This window comes from Neophocaena asiaeorientalis, unplaced genomic scaffold, assembly GCF_003031525.2.
Source record: "Neophocaena asiaeorientalis asiaeorientalis breed wild unplaced genomic scaffold, Neophocaena_asiaeorientalis_V1.1 scaffold18, whole genome shotgun sequence".
NCBI classification, from domain to species: domain Eukaryota; kingdom Metazoa; phylum Chordata; class Mammalia; order Artiodactyla; family Phocoenidae; genus Neophocaena; species Neophocaena asiaeorientalis.
In genome coordinates this window covers 706,125-724,249 of record NW_020172444.1, presented here as the reverse complement: position 1 = coordinate 724,249, position 18,125 = coordinate 706,125, and the positions used below count along the sequence as shown (strand labels likewise).

Here is an 18,125-nt window from a genome sequence, read left to right as displayed (position 1 = left end):
AGGATATCTTCCTTTAGGAAGCTCTTCCTGACCATATCACCTCAGTACCCATCAACATTTTGCCTGAGGTAGGTGTCCCTCCTCTGTGCTCCCAATATACCCTGTAAATAACAGTATCAGAGAACTTACCATTTTGCACTGACATGTTTGTCATTCAATCCTCAAGTGCAGGAACCTGTACCTAGTACAAACGGAGTGCTCAAATGTTTGTTGTAGTCTAGATTCCAGGTGGAACCAAATTAGACTAAAGTCTCAAATTCAGACTTTAGGCCTTGGTTTTTAAAAAACATGAACTGGAACTTATAGTACTGATATTGTTACTTCGCTTTTATAAAGTTTTCTGAGGACTAATGGTGTGAAATGGGGAAAATGACCCTACCTTATTTTAATGATTAAAAATAAAATCCCAAATTGGAGGTAAACAATATACTTGGATAGAAGCTTTTATCACCTGTCCCTGACAGGACCCTGACAGACCGAAAAACAAAAGGCCTAGAGGATTGATGACCGTCCTTTTACTACTTATTGCTGCTAGTTTTATACTGAGATACAAGATAGCAGGTCTGTGAGTAACATTTAATTGACTCTGCTTCCTCACGAACTGACTCGATTTTGTCATGCTTGTGTAATCATCACCCACTAGACCTGATGCTATGTGTTTTGGAAGCTGATTTCCTGGCCGCACACTTTATTCACTTTAAGGAGCTCTGTACCTTGTTGAGAGGGTATCATGATCCCTAGTTCCCCTTTTCCTTCAGAGAGTAACCCACTGCTCAGGATACAGCTTCTCCCTCAGGCCAGCTCCAGATTCAGGGTTCCCCGTTTATTTTATATTAACACTATCAAGAATCGCCTTAGCTCCTTTGTGATAACTGGTCTTGAAAAAAATAGCCTTCCCTTTCCCGTGAGTAGCTCTTGAAAGTGTCCAATTCTTTGTAGAAATAGCATTTCACACCATGGCAAACTGTTTTAGAAACAAGACATACCAATACACCTAAGTCTTTATTTATTTGGCTCTAGGAAGAATTTGCATGAAAATGAGCCTATATGGCAAGTACAGAATGTACTGTAACAGCACCAGAGAGGTACATCCTCTCTGCTCTACAGAGCCTCAATGTTTAACATATACATGTGACGTTAGTAATAAAACCAGATAGTCCAGGAAGAAAGGAGCCCTTTAGGAAAAACTCAGTTTAGAGTGACTTTTCAAATTGACCATTCCTCTTCATATACTTAAATTCAAATAACAGATACATTCACAGGCCCAAATATTGGCATAGAATAAAATCATGTTCATTTATTTTTCTGCATCTTAGAATTTTAGAAAGCATAAAATTAAATACGTTGAATGTAATAAATTCATCCATACAAGTGCAAGTCTCCAGCTATAATGCATTTTATGGCAGATTTATCATTTAAAAAATGTACCAGTAAATCAAAAAAGAGGGAGTATGTCCATTTAACTTTTATTGAAGTGTATGTAGGAGGTCTTCAGAAATCATATATGAGCATGAAGATATGGCCAAACATAAAATCTATCAAATTCAGTGAAAAGTTGCTGACTTTAAATAGTAGTTGTAAGAATGACCAATATATATTCTTTGTTAACAACCCTTCACTCTACAGTAAAAAAAAAAAAAAAAAATTCAGTAAACATTCTTTCCTAAGGTAGTTTCCCTTATATAATCAGTGATTTATCCATTTCTTTGTATACACAAATTTGTTGAACATACCAATCAGTGGTTCTCACAAGTGAAAAGTAAAAGCACAAAAAAGTTTACACTCTTGTACAGGTAAATAAAAGATCACCTTGAATTAAACTGGATCTCCTTAAGGGTGTAGTATAATTTCAGTTTCATTACCTATTACATAATTAGTTTCTTACATACAAATATTGACATATTTGGCTTGTGCTTCAAAGCCTCTGCGTCTATGAAGTCCACATCAATGCAGCTCACAATTTGAAGTCACTGGGGAGTTCTTTACTGCTGCTGGGTTTGACCTGATCATGCATTAGAGTCTCCTCAGTACCCGCTGTGGCACTGCACATCTCCGAGGCATCATCGGCATCAGGGTCCAAGTCTTCAGGACAGGGAAGTTTCAGTAGCTCTTCTCGGAGCTGAGCAGTGTGACGCTACGCAGGGGAAAATGAGTGATGTTAGAACTGCAAAGCCTGGGATACCAGCACAACATCACTGGAGGGAAGAACTGAGTTCAAAACAAAACCCAAAGCATTAGGTCTACAAAAATCTATTAAGACCTTCCTTAAGCTAGCTGCTCTAACAGGCAGTGAACAAAGTTGGCACAAATCTCTAACCTCAAAGTAACTGATGCTGCTGGTAAGCCCTGAGTACTAAGTAGCACGCCCACAGACCCTACCAATGCCCCAACACCTGTAACAAAAACAGTATTACTAATGACTTAGAGGACACCCGTCATTTGCCATATAGACTTTTAAATTAAAGAGAATAACATCTTAACTTGTAATACATGCTGCCTCTGACTAAAATTTTTGAGAGACAGTCCATAAATTAAAATAAAACCACTGCTATTTTAGTGAATAAAAACTAGGCCCTATGTAAAACGTTTGAAATCTTTCATACTCATTGCCTCATGTAATGCTTGGCTTACACCTTATAAATAATTTAATCATAAGAAGTTTTTAAAATGTAAGCAAATGAAAAAGAAGATCTAGAGAGAGTACATAACTTTGTATTACCCCATACTGCCATTTAGGGAAGGATATAGAGATGTTAACAGAGAGTGGCTGGTTGTTTACAAACATTAAGTTTTAGTTTATAAATTTCTAGTGGGAGAGAAATGACCTCAAATCTCACACCAAGGGCTTTGAAAATTAGTTGTGTCAATAGCTGACTTTGAAAATTAACCAACATTTATAGAACAAGGAACTGTGCTCAACAGTAACAATGTAAAAGCAATGTGTAAAATAAGGAGGACACAGCTGGATAAAAAGAGCTGACTGTACTACGCCATTTTATCTAAGGGACTTGAGCATCTGTGGATTTTGCTATTTGCAGGGGATCCTGGAACCAATCCCCTGTGGATATGAAGGACCAACTATATGATCTCTGATATTACAGAGCCTAAACTTTGGTTAGAAGTAGAAGACATACAGGCAAGATAAGACAACTACACATTTGCAGCCATTTTTAAGGTTTCAAAGTATATTTACATACTGGTAACTCGAAATTTTTCTAGTCCCAATTTCCCTTCCACCATGGACAACAGAAGAAAACACTAACTAGGGAAGAAGAAGAAGAAAAAAAGGACAATTATGAAGGCCCAGTTGAGGTGGGAATACTATGCCTTTATTGTGAAATTAAACTGAAGAGCTGCATACTTTTCTCAAGTAGCACTCAGCAGCAAAAGTATACCTGAGATGATATAAATTTGGACTGATTCAGGATAGAGATTTCCAAATCAGGGCATTACAGAAACAAAGAATAAGAATTTGAGATAAAAACAAGACACTGACTGAAATAACAAAGCAAAAGAGGCCTGGACTTTAGCCACCGAGGTTTTGTGTAAGGGAAAGATATATCTAAACGACTGAACTATGGGAACTGAGGAGAATAATGGGGAGGAGAATCCCCATATGAAGGCAGCACTGATAGGACCTAGCACTGACCAGGTAGGTATACTAGATGAAGCGGGAGTTAAATAAAATCTGAAGATTTTTAGACAGAGAAAAAGTTGTTTAAGATTAAGAAAATACAGAAGGTTATAAAATTTGATTGAAGGAAAGATAAGTTCTCTCTTTTAGATCTTCAATGAAGAGTGATGACAGGGCATCCAAGTAAAAATGCCAGTAATATGTTTCTGTGAACGCCCTAGTTGAAAACAACAGCTCACTGCCCCCAAAACACGATTGTATCACAGATGCTTCCACACCAATCAGCTGTTGGAGGCTCTGCAGCTACCATCTCCCTCATTACTCCAAGTAATAAAATTCTGGAAGGTAAGAGGCTCAGGGAAAAGCTAATGCAAACTGTCATGGAGAACATTTTGTTGCCATCATTGTCAAACAACTCTATGAAACTCTGTTGGCTCAGTCCCTATACTCATTTTTAATTTTAGGAACTGTCACTTCATTGTCAAAAGGAATGTATCTTTTCTATAGACTTCTGGGTAACCTCTGAACTTAATAAATTTAATGTTTCTTTCTAGCAGTCATCACGGTTCTGTCAGTGAATATACAACTCTTCTTTTGAGGCCACCGACAAGGCTCCTGTTAGGGAGGGTTACTCACCTTGAGAGCTGCTGCATGGTGAGACATGGTCCTGCCTACCCGCTTATCACTGCTGTGCTGCTGGATGTCTGCAATCCACTCCTCACACTGGGCCATGATCTCAGCTCTTTTCAAGTAAAAATGTTTATGTATAACCTTAAGAATAAACCAAGCAAGAGAACAACATGTGATTGGGTCAGAATTTAAAAGACAAAGTATGTGGCATTACAAAAACATGAAATTTAGAAGACATGGCATTTTTTTTCTCTCCACAAAACTCAATATGGTGAACACTCTACATTATTAACAGGGAAGAATCAGGATTATGACATCAGATGACTTGTGTTGAAATACCCAGTTCTATAAGCAGAAAATAATGCCCAATCCCACTCAGACATTTCAGTAGTTAATCCTATCCAGAGAACATAGAGTCAGAGGCAAATGTAAATAAAAGAATAACCAGGAGAAAAAGTATTGACAACAGAAAAACTGTCAATTTCTATCTTTCAAAGAGAACTCAAAGAACATTTAGATGAGTAAAGAGATACTCAATCACAGGCATTCGCACAGATATCAGAACATAGCCCAAAATAGGCAATATTATTACTCTTTTAATTTTGTCTTCTGGTTAACTTATGAACAAGATTTTATTTTATGACGTTTAACTCCTTAAGATAAATGTGCTTTACATTCAGATTTTTAAAATTCTTTCTTTGAAAAACTGAGTAAAATTTCTGTGTATGTAGTAAAAGTCTATTTTTGACAAATTTAAGCTACAAAATAGATCATTTTGGAATTATTATTCTGTATTCTGGGTGAGCTACTTACTACGTTGCCCAAAGAGCTTGTCTCCTCTAAAGAAAAGGCAATAATACCTACAAGGGAAAAATTAGGAAAAACTGGGAATGGACGTAAAACACCACCAATAAGTTATTGAGTTTGATGCATACAGGGATACAAAAATGAGTACAAAACCACCTGATATGAAGAACCATGATAACCACAGAATAAGATGGGAGATGAGTGCACAAGAAAAAGATACGTTTTGAAAAATACAAAACAACAATAAAAAACAAAAACAAATCCCATGAAATTAAAAAAGTAGCAGGCCACAACTGATTGGGAAAATTAGAAAAGCATTCATGGACAAGGGGTACCCCTTTAATGTGAGCTACGTTCTAAAAGATGAGAAAGAATTATTGTTTCAAATTATACGTATTTCCTTTTTGTGAAAGTCATGTCCCCACTCTGAGTCCCCTGTGTTAGCAGTTTATTCTTCCAGAAAACAAAACAAAACTTTAAGCATGAACCAACAAATTACACTGACTGTGTATACTTACAAATTTCTTTCAATACATTTAAAAACTGATGTTTAACATATACAGAAAAGTGCCCAAATCGTGTGTATAACTGAACGCATTTTCTCCCACAGTGAACACAAGAAAACAACCTCTACTTAGATAAGAAACAGAACATTACCAAGCATGCCAGAAGATCCCCTTGTGCTACTTCTTACCATTAACCCTCATCCAAAAGTATACACTATACTAACTTCTTTAAGTATGAGTTTAACTCAGTTTTGAACTTTTTATAAATAGAATCATATAGAAAGTACTCTTGTGCCTGGCTTCTTATGCTCTTTATTGTGTTTATGATATTTGTCCATCTTAATGTGTGAAGGAGTTCACTCATTTACACTGCTGTATTCCACTTTATGAAAATTCCATAATTTCTCCATTCATTCTGCTGATCAGACTGTTTCCAATTTTTGGCAATGTTATGAACATTCTCTACACCCAATATGTACACAACTGCTATTGAGCATATACCAAGGAATGGAATTGCTAGTCATAAAGCATATATTAAGCTTATTACCTGAAAGTATTGATATGTTAGAAAGTATTGATATATCAGAGCTCCAGTTGTTCCACAACCTAACATTAGGTATCAAAAGCCTTTGAACTCTTAGAGATGCTGAAAGATAGTAGACAGGAGCCAGACAATGTAGAGTTTTGAAGGCTATGGTAAGGACGCTGTGTTTTCATCTTCATTTAATGGGAAGTCAATGGAGTGAGATGATCTGATTATGCGTGGAGAACCATTGTAGAAGGACAAAGTGGAAGCAGCAAAATCAGAAAACTACTTCAACAATTCAAGCAACAGGTGATGGTAGCTTGATTTTTTTTGTTTGTTTGGTTTTTAAAAAATATTTATTTATTTGGTTGCACCCGGTCTTTTTTTTTTTTTTAAATAAATTTATTTATTTATTTTTGGCTGCGTTGGGTCTTCGTTGCTGTGCACAGGCTTTCTCTAGTTGTGGGGAGCAGGGACTCCTCTTCGTTGCGGTACATGGGCTTCTCATTGCGGTGGCTCCTCTTGTTGCGGAGCATGGGCTCTAGATGCGTGGGCTTCAGTAGTCGTGGCACGCGGGCTCAGTAGTTGTGGCTCATGGGCTCTAGAGCGCAGGCTCAGTAGTTGTGGCACACAGGCTTAGCTGCTCCACGACGTATGGGATCTTCCTGGACCAGGGATCGAAACCCATGTCCACTGTGTTGGCAGGCAGATTCTTAACCCATGTGCCACCAGGGAAGTCCCTGCGCTGGGTCTTAGTTGCGGCAGGTGGGCTCCTTAGTTGTGGCTTGCTGGCTCCTTAGTTGCAGCATGCATGTGGGATCTAGTTCTGTGATCAGGGATCAAACCTGGGCCCCCCGCATTGGCAGCACAGAGTCTTAATCACTGCACCACCAGGGAAGTCCCAGTAATGGGAGCTTGAAATAGGCTGGCCAGAGTGAAGATTTAATTAATTAATTAATTAATTAATTGTAGTACAGTTGATTTACAGTGTTGTGTCCGTTTCTGGATACAGCAAAGTAATTCAGTTATACATATACATACATATTCTTTTCCATTATGATTTATTACAGAACATTGAATATAGTTCCCTGTACTATATGGTAGAACCTTGTTGTTTATCTGTTTTATATACAGTAGTTTGTATTTGCTAATTCCAAACTTCTATTTTATCCCTCCCCAACCCCCTTTCCCCTTTGGTAACCATAAGTTTGTTTTCTGTGTCTGAAAGTCTGTTTTGTAAATAAGTTCATTTTAGATTTGCTTGTTCAATCTAATGTTCAATTAGATTCCACATATAAGTGATACCATATGGCATTTGTCTTTCTCTGTCTGACTTACTTCACTTAGTATGATCATCTCTAGGCCCATCCTTGTTGCTGCAAATGGCATTAGTTCATTTCTTTTAATGGATGAGTAATATTCCATTGCATATATACCACACCTTTACCCATTCATCTATCAGTGGACATTCAGGTTGCTTCCATGTCTTGGCTATTGTAAATAGTGTAGCTGTGAACATCAGGGTGCATGTATCATTTTTTTAAAATTATTTATTTATTTATTTATTGGCTGCGTTGGGTCCTCGTTGCTGTGTGCGGGGCTTTCTCTAGTTGTGGCAAGCGGGCACTACTCTTCGTTGTGGTGCACGGGCTTCTCATTGTGGTGGCTTTTCTTGTTGCAGAGCATGGGCTCTAGGATTGCGGGGTCTAGAGCGCAGGCTAAGAAGTTGTGGCACACGGGTTTCGTTGCTCCACGGCATGTGGGAACTTCCTGGACCAGGGCTTGAACCCATGTCCCCTGTATTGGCAGACGGATTCTTAACCACTGTGCCACCAGGGAAGCCCTGCATATATCTTTTTGAATTAGAGTCTTCTCTGGATATATGCCCAGGAGTGGGACTGCTGGATCATATGGCAACTCTATTTTTAGTTTTTTAAGGAACCTCCACACTGTTTTCCAGAGTGGGTGTACCAATTTACATTCCCACCAACAGTGTAGGAGGGTTCCCTTTTCTCCACACGCTCTCCAGCACTTGTTATTTGTAGATTTTTTAAAAATTTACTTTATTTATTTTTGGCTGTGTTGGGTCTTCATTGCTGCGCGCGGGCTTTCTCTAGTTGTGGCGAGTGGGGGCTACTCTTCATTGTGGTGCGCAGGCTTCTCATTGCGGTGGCTTCTCTTGTTGCAGAGCACAGGCTCTAGGTGCGCAGGCTTCAGTAGTCATGGCACGCGAGCTCAGTAGTTGCGGCACACGGACTCTAGAGCGCAGGCTCGGTAGTTGTGGCCCACGGGCTTAGTTCCTCCGCGGCATGTGAGATCTTCCCGGACCAGGGCTTGAACCTGTGTTCCCTGCATTGGCAGGCAGATCTTAACCACTGCTGCACCAGGGAAGCCCCCCTCACTGTAGTTGTGATTTGCACGTCTCTAATAATTAGCAATGCTAAGCATCTTTTCATATGCTTATTGGCCATCTCTATGTCTTCTTTGGAGAAATGTCTCTTTAGGTCTTCTGCCCATTTTTTTGACTGGGTTGTTTTTTTTGTTATTGAGCTATATGAGCTGTTTGCATATTTTGGAAATTAAGCCCTTTTTGGTCACAGCGAAAATATATTTTTCATCAAATTTTGTTTATGCTTTGAATGGTGGAGTGAAATTTGTCAACAGATTGAATGTGGTATGTGAGTAAAAGAATGAAGGCACACGTGGTTAGGGTTTTGGGTTTAGACCATGGTGCTTTTACTGAGAGAAGAAAGGAAGGAAGAATCAAGAGTGCAGTTTTGCAGTGTTAAGTTTGAGGTGGTTATTATACATTCTAGTAGACTTGTCAAGTAGTTTACATATCTGGATACGTTATTTGAGTCTTAAGGGCACTAAGAAATTAATTTATGATACAAACAGGAGGAATATAAGTTTATCAAGGGCAGGAACTGACTTTCACTTTTCCCTGAGTTCAGAGTACCTTAGTGCAGTACCTAGTAACAGCTGATATTCCACACGGCTGCCAAATGAATTACTTAATGTAAGTAGCCCAAACTTGAAAAGGGACAGAACATTATGCTTAAGAGTACAAAGAAATGCATGTTTGTATTTCCTGTAATATTAGGAAAAGTAATTACCCACAGCCTTGAATACAAGCCTTTGCAAAAGTAAAATACCCAACTATGTCATTCAAAGTGCAAAGTCATTTAGTAATAACAAAAGGAAGAAACGTTTTTACATTCCTTCAGAGTATATTCATCGATACTACTTAATGAGGAGAGTTTCGCGTATAATGCTACATATAGTTCACACATAATATTTGCTTAACTGTATTAAAGATCAATTTTCTATCAGGTAAATACGCCAATTCTTCCTCTAAAGTGTGTTTCTAGCACAAGCTAAGAAACTGATGATCAAGGGAAACAATTTAGGAAAGAAAAATGTTTCATGACAGAGTTAAAGTAAGATGTGATGAAGTAATCTGATGTGATAAGTAAAAATACAACCATATTTTAGTCAGACTAAGGAGAGATAACTAAGTACAGGAAAAGAGCCACACTTCAGGATGTGGTAAAAATGAAAGCACGTGACGGTATCAAGACTGGTTTCAGAAACTAAGTTCAACTTTTCCTAAAGAAAAGAAAATGTCTTTTTCTTCAATTTCACACACAGATATTAGTATAAGGGCAAAGTTTCTATTTGCAAGACAATTAGAAAGTATCTTAATCTCTAATAAAAAAGAATATTTTTATGAAGAATATTTTAGTAACATATTCTAGCATATACTAACATAATAACTAGCACAGTATGCTAGTAGAACAGTAGCCATGAAAAATAAAGAATTAATAAAACTGTCCAAAAATATAGTCAGACGCCTTTTAGGAAGTAAACGGTTTAAAAAATTCATCTGTACTATATTATTACTGATTTTTCATGACTAAAAACAAGAGTAAACTTTAGTATACCACAGATATAAAGGGAAGTATAATACCTAAACTATATTCTATTATGTCTTTAATAAAGTATTTCATTACTTTTATTAAACATACCTCTTTAAAACATGGTGAAGGGTTTCTGATTTGTTCTAGCATTGCCCACTTAACCGTTGCTTGTCGAATGTTTCCATCATATTCTCGAGAACTCTGTGTGCCACTGGGAGTGCCTCTAGACCGTTCATATCCTGGTTCATTAAAATAAGGCTCAGCTACTAATATAAGGGACTGAACAGACACCAACACCTGAGGACCAAAGAAATAAAGATTAGTTATGATAGGACATTTTTACTACCAGTAAACTAATACCTTGCTTTATCAACTAGGAGTGCCTTTTAATATGTGCTTCCACATAACTTTATGACCATAAAATTGATGTTAATAATTGACACTGAAATACTTTATTATTAGAGCAAAATTAAAATAGGTACAGTAGAATCTTATATAATATTTATATATATGTTTTATATTCTTGAATCCTTGAAGAAGAAAAATAGGTACGAAGATCCTATTTCCTGAAACTACTAAAAAAAACACTTGCTTATAAACATCCCATACCAATTTAGACATCATTTTGCTCGAACTGTCCTTACTCTTAAAGGGCATAAAGCTAACAATGTACTCCTAACAATAGTCACTTGTAAGAAAAACTACACATGACGCAGTCTTTACTTCCATTCCAAGGAAAATTTACTTTCACGGTATCACAAAAATATTACCAGAAGCTTTCAATGGCAAGATGACATGGCTCTAAGACCAGCTCTGACCCCCTACTTAGATACCAGAAGGTTTGTTTCTCTAGATATAACCAACATTGAGAGTTCACTCTTAGTATAGTACTGCTTGCTAATATACTTACATAACTGGCTAATATGACATCTTTGGAGGCAGGAAAATATTAGCTATAATGTTCCCACTTCATAAATGAAAAACAATTAGCAGCAGTTGCCTTTTCTTTAGGGAAGATGATTAAACAACATCAAGGATATGCACCTTAGAAGTCAAGGAATACATTTTCTTAAAAAATGGAAAACTTGAACCTGAAATATATGACCTATGAATACACAAAGTTAAATATGACCTGAAGTAACCATGTTACTGAGGCCAAGGTCAGCTACGGAAAAAAAAATTAACCTGTATAATTCTGAGGCAAAGATCTCATAATTTTTAAACTTACTGAAACTAAATATATCACTAAAGGAAAGTGATTTCCCTTGGCTATATACTTTCCCCCAACTCAAATCTGACACTTCTGAAATAATCTTCCAGGGCATATTTATTAGTTCCTTTCCTTTTCCCTTTTAAATTATCTTCCTCTTATATGAGTAGGGTATATTCCCATTATCTACAAAGGCAGAGAAAGAAATTTTGTAACATAGGATTCAGTTACTTACTTAACCTCAACTCCTTTGAGACAAAATATAGTTTTATAAATCTCAAGCGGCTGGAGATTCAAACAATTTACAAACTACTTCAGATTCATAACACATCTGGTTTTTTAAAAGAGCTAAACTATATACAGGAAATGAAAAATAGATGTTTTGTATACAGAACAAAGAAAACTATATTTGAAAATAAATTTGAGTTTAATATTGTCTGCTAAAAAAACTGAACTATAACATCTGCATTTGATAACAAATAAATTAGCAGAGATCGATATTTCTTGGAATTAAATTCAAAGAATAATTTATAACACGTGCTCTTTTCTCACTGGGTGACATTATTATTTACTCTTTATGGGCATCTTCTATTTACTTTTTAAACATGTACCTTTTAGGAAATATATAAGTGCCACTTTATTTTTCTTTGGGGAACTCAGCTATTTCGGAGTCAAAATATTCATTTTATGGAATTTCTGGAGCCTTGAATTATCTGACCTACTTACTCATTTTATTTCACAGCACACTTTATTGTAGCCCATAAAACACTCTCATGAAAAACCAGTAAATAAATCCTTGGGAAGAGGATTTCTCTTTTTTAAAAGCATTTGATTTTCAATATTCTAAATTAATAGGATTTATCTAACTCTGAGAAACACTATATTTTGAAGTCAGAGAGACCAAGGTAGGCAGAATAACTTTATCCCCTCAGAATCCATTTTTTGGTCATCTGTAAATAGAAATAATACCTATATAGGATGACTGTGAGAATTAAATAAGGGGTTGAGAGGTGTAAAACAATAGGGCTCATACGTGTAATTAATACACAATAGCTATTCTTTCGTGGAGTGAAAATGACAGCATACATCCAGAAGATAGCAAAATGCAAAACAAAATCACTTCTACTCTAAAAACAATAAATTTTAACTTATGTAATAGGGATATGCAAAAAAGCAGTCAGCATGAGTTCCATTTTGATCAACAAAACTTAATTAAAAGAGCTCTCTGGATCAAACCAAAAAACAAACCAAAAAAACCCAATATTTATCATAGCCACATCTGGCTAAAGTGTTTTCTTAGAATGAGTTGAAAATGAGTCGGTAATTAACAGAAAAATATCTATTACGTACCATAATATACTATATATAAGTTATACTTAATAATAAACAGAATATATTTGCATTCCATAGTGGAAGTTCACCGATTCTTAGTCAGCTCTTTGACATTTTCATAAAGTCAAGAGTCAAAAAAGCTTTTATTCACAGGCTGAATTTACAGTCCCTCTCCTCTTTAGCTTTATGTTAGCACCCACAAAACTGCAAGATGTTCTCATTATATTTTATTCAGAGGCTGACTAAATCAAGAACCATATAACAGCTTCCTTTCACTGTTCTGTGTCAAACAAAAATTTTAACCCTACCAGGCCATAACCAGTCAGCAATCTTGCCTCCTACGAATGCCTTTATTTTCAAATTATAACTTGTCAGAAGATTTAATTCTTTGACCTGGTCTGGTATGTTAAAAATTTTCATTATAGGTATTTCAAACACAGGAAAGTACAGAGTATACAATCCAAAATATTAATTTGCAACAAGAAACTATGTTATACAAACTAATAACTTGTTTAGGGTAATGGAAAGAAACAGTCTTAGTTAAAAATGCTTTTAGCCTTTGAAAATAGTAAGCATCCTCCTCTACGGAAAATTATGCTGCTATTGAGTAGAACTATAATCAGTGGCTGACTTCCAGAACTTTCCATCTTAAGAAAAATGGTAGTATTTATATATTATTATATTATAAATATATTTATAAATGGTTGATTATGTGACATTAAATATGTTTAACTCCTCTTGCACATGACATCTTTATTAACATCCAACTGGAACAAACTATTCATAACGCATTAATATGTATTTTAGGTAGATTACAGCAACATTAAAAACCAGTCACATATGGGAATTCCCTTTTGGCACAGCGATTAAGAATCCGTCTGTGCTTCTACTTCTCATCTGTATTACTACTCCTGATAACTCTGGTTACAAAAATTCCTTTTAGGTTAAATTTGCATTATCTTTACGCATCTATGCCTTTCTCTTTCCACAGGAATAAATGCAGATTTACACAAAAATGAGCTCTTCATTGCAGAAGGAAAAAAAATATATCTTCGGAGTGCCTTTAGCAAGTCTTACTCTCCATAACTTTTATACCAGAGTGACACTTTTGTTAGCCATCTCTCCATTATCCGATAATTTAAATGATAAATTTTATTGTAGGTTTTATGGTTTGCTTATTTGTGGTTATAAATTTTACTACATTCTTCCAAACTGTATGTAATCAAATCATCTGAAACAGTAACAAATTAATTAACACATATTTCAGTATTTGGACTCACATAAGTTATACTGAATAATATATCAGTCTATTAGTCTATTTTGTATTTATACATACATATATTATGTGTATGTATGCTCAGAGTTGGTCTAGATGCTAAATAATATAAATAAAATATATATCTGATAAAGATAAAAAAAAAAAAAAAGAATCCGTCTGCCAATGCAGAGGACACGGATGAGAGCCCTGGTTCGGGAAGATCCCACATGCCACGGAGCAACTAAGCCCGTGCGCCACAACTACTGAGCCTGCACTCTAGAGCCCACGAGCCACAACTACTGAGCCTGTGTGCCACGACTACTGAAGCCCGTGCACCTAGAGCCTGTGTTCCACAACAAGAGAAGCCACCGCGATGAGAAGCCTGCGCACTGCAACGAAGAGTAGCTCCCGCTCGCCACAACTAGTGAAAGTCTGTGCACAGCAACAAAGACCCCACGTAGCCAAGAATAAATAAAATTTAAAAAGTAAAGAAATTAAGTAATTTTTCCTAAGGCTCTGTAGTCTGCCTCTGAAGAACGAATCTAATAGACAACAAAGGGCAATGTGTTCCTGACTAGATGCATTTGTTTCTAGTATGATGTTTATAAAGCAGTATAACACAAAAAAAACTACAGGCCAATATTTCTTAGAAATATGGATACAAAAATCCTTAAGAAAAATACTAGCAAACTGGGACTTCCCTGGCGGTCCAGTGGTTAGGACTCGGCGCTTTCACTGCCTGGGCCGGGGTTCAATCCCTGGTTGGGGAACTAAGATCCTGCAAGCCGCTCAGCATGGCCTATATGTATATATATATATACACACACACATATATATATACACACACACTAGCAAACAATCCAGTTACATACAAAAAGAATTACACACCATGACCAACTGAGCTTTATCCCAGGAAAGCAAAGTTGGTTTATATCAAAAAATTAATATATCATAATAATAGAATAAAAAATAAGAATAATACAATCATTTCAATAGATGCAGAAAAAGCATTTGACAAAATCCAACATCTGTTCATGTTAAAAATACTCAAGAAACTAGTAGAGGGGAATGTCCTCAACGTGATGAAGGGAATTTATGAAAAATCCACAGCTGTTATCACACTCAATGGGGGAAGACTGAAAGTTTTCCCCTAAGATCTGGACAAAACAAGGCGATTCACTCTTGCCACAGAAAAGATATAGCCTCTCTTGTTCTTGCTCAAGTCAATTTTGTCACAGATCTGGAAATCTATATTCAGTAAACTATCTAAAATGTAGAGAAAGTCATATAATAATGGTATTATTTGTAAAACTAAAATAATAAAAGTGAAATATTTAGTCAACAGTGGTTGAAATAGTTCAATTATACTATATGAACTCAAAAGATTATTACATAGCATTTACAAATTATAAAATTGTAAACAGGGAAGATGGATATGCTCTAATGTTAGGTGAACAAAGCAATATACAAATAATTATCTACTATGTTAATTATGACTGTAAACTATGTATATGACAAAAAACCCTAAAGGGAAAATACAGAAAAGATCATACTTTATGTGTAGTAAGGTTTCAAAGTTGTAAAATTTAAACACTTCCGAATAAGTTTCTTTATTTCACAGGATTTTTGGTATATATTAGACATACAGATAATATAAAAGTTAAAAGCCAATCCAATTTTAAACTAAAAAACTTTGAAAACTGTAAATTTATTTTTAAAACTACATAAATCCAACAAAAATTTCAAAAATTGATTCCACTTTTCAGGTAAGTCTAATTTACTTCATGAAAAACAGGATATCTCTGAGTTTCCTTTCAGAGTAAAACTGATCATAAAAATAGTTTCTGTTGACAAGAGTAACATACATGTAGACAAATATTTTAAGGTTTTTGAACTAGAATTGACAATCATTTCTTTTTTAGTTTTTTAAATTGAAGTATAGTTGATTTACAAGGTTGTGTTAGTTTCTGGTGTACAGCAAAGCGAATACATATATTCTTTTCAGATTCTTTTCCATTATAGGTTATTACAAGATACTGAATATAGATTCCTGTGCTATACAGTAGGACCTTGTTGTTTATCTATTTTATATATAGTAGCCTATAGCTGCTAATCCCAAACTCCTAATTTATCCCTCCCCCTACATAATCATTTCTCAAATGAAGAAGTATTATAGTTACTTGGGGGAACATTCTAGTAACTTCCTTAGTTACTTTGCATGAATCATATAACCTCTGTTTTTCTTGAGTCTCCATATTAGCACAAAGGAAAAACTTATATTACAGTACTATTTAATTCACGGGGCTGCTTCAAGGTCTTTTCAGAGAACCTAAAAAAGTCACATCCTAAAGAATGATTTTTCATATCTCTTTTACCTAATTCAATGTAAGAATGTAGGAAAAGAATCCTTTCAAGGTAGGTCAACTTTAACAGGCTGACCTGGGCATAATTTATGGTGGTCTTTCTTAAAATAAACACTAAACTGCAAATGTGAGTTTAAACTATCATGCACCAACAGTGGTTTATTTCTGTTTCCTCAATGATCAAGCAACAAAGTTAATTCCTATTATTAATATGTCTGTCTCTTTGCTGGAATTCTGAACTATTAAGATAAAGCATCAGCGAAGAAAATTTGATGGGATACTATATAACATTTTATTTTATGTACTCAAATGGCTTGTGAAAATTAACTTTAAAAATTCAAGACTATGAAACATGTGTGCTAAGTGCTCTGCCAAATGAGAATGGCAAATCCCAAGTTTTATGAATTCCAGGACAGTACCTCTAAACCTCAGATGAGACCCATTATTTTTTTATTTTTATTTTAAAATTTATTTATTTTATTTTTGGCTGTGTTGGGTCTTCGTTGTTGCATGCAGGCTTTCTCTAGTTGCAGCAAGTTGGGGGCTATTCTTCATTGCGGTGGGAGGGCTTCTCATTGTGGTGGCTTCTCTTGTTGCAGCGCACGGGCTCTAGGAGCACGGGCTCAGTAGTTGTGGCCCACGGGCTCTAGAGCACAGGCTCAGTAGTTGTGGCGTACAGGCTTAGTTGCTCCGCAGCACGCGGTATCTTCGCGGACCAGGGGTCGAACCCGTGTCACCTGCACTGGCAGGTGGATTCTTAACCACTGTGCCACCAGGGAAGCACCGAGTCCCATTATTAACTAGATTACAGAAGAACCATATCATGTGTGGAGAGATATGTAACACTAGTAGTTATTAAATTCTACTCACCTGAGTTTGAGCCTTATAGTGACTGGGAGATGGAAGAGGCTAATCTGTCTTGCCTGATCTTGTTGCACCAGAGTGTACTTTAAGGCAAGTTAGGGATTTTTTAAAAGGGAATTTTGACAAAAAGAAAATTCTAATGTCCTAACTTAAGATTCTAAACTCAAAATGAGATATAACTCCATTGTACTAACTGCTCACCTATAAGCTATTTAGTATGCACTTCCTATCGTTTACTATGTTTATTCTTGGTCGCTAAAAAAAAATGTTCTTAAACCAAGATGGTTCCTTATTTTCTAAGTGAAATTGTAAGAGAAATTTGTTTACTTGCAAAAAGCTTGAGGTCTGAGGATTCCACTTCTCTTCTGGTCTTCCATGCCATGTATTTAAGATGCTTAAACAAACCTGAGGAAGAAGGGGGAAAAGTATAAACAGGATTGAAAGGAGTGCTTTTTAAAAGTAATCTGCCTGAACTAGAAATAAAATTGAAATGTTATTATGTCAAAGTATCTCAGTTTTATGTACCCCCAGAAAACCCTAAGGGTTGGTATGTTAAAACAAATTGGTATCTTCAAATGTGATCCAGATCTGTGTGGCATTACAATTTCTTCATAATGAAAAGTGAGTTAGCAGCTATTACACATTAATACAAATAACATATTTTTTTAATGAAAAATAACTCTTTTCCAAACAACAAAAAAATTTTTGGTGAGGAAAAGTGGTATTGTTTTACATTTAAGAAAATCTCTTTCAAAATTCTGTAAATTTTGAAAATGGGTTATAGCTTAATAGAAGAGATTTTTTTTTTTTTTTTTTTTTTTTTTTTGGGGGCGCTATGTATAATTTTTAAAAAACAAGGATGGGAACTATTCTGTTCCTGTTTTGAAGCTTGCTGGGTTTTTTTCCCCAGCATCTCATGGCCACATAGCCATGTATGAACGAGTAGATAAAATTCATCCTTTTTCATTGTAATACAGTATTCCTACGGTATTCCACAATAAGGATGTACTGTAACTTATTTTACTATCACTCATATTTTTAAAAATCATTTCACATGCATTGGAAGATGTTTCTT

The 18,125-nt window shown here is 35.7% G+C and overlaps 1 protein-coding gene across 1 annotated transcript in view; it reads right to left on the bottom strand.

Annotated features, from left to right (window-relative positions):
- Positions 1-983: 983 nt before the first annotated feature.
- Positions 984-18,125, bottom strand: part of BIRC6 (baculoviral IAP repeat containing 6) — a 233,423-nt gene continuing 216,281 nt past the window's right edge. The window contains 4 exon segments of the mRNA XM_024732052.1: positions 984-2,134; positions 4,271-4,405; positions 10,132-10,320; positions 17,378-17,455. Of these exon segments, the coding sequence (XP_024587820.1) occupies positions 1,955-2,134; positions 4,271-4,405; positions 10,132-10,320; positions 17,378-17,455 (582 nt within the window). The 3' untranslated portion in view covers positions 984-1,954.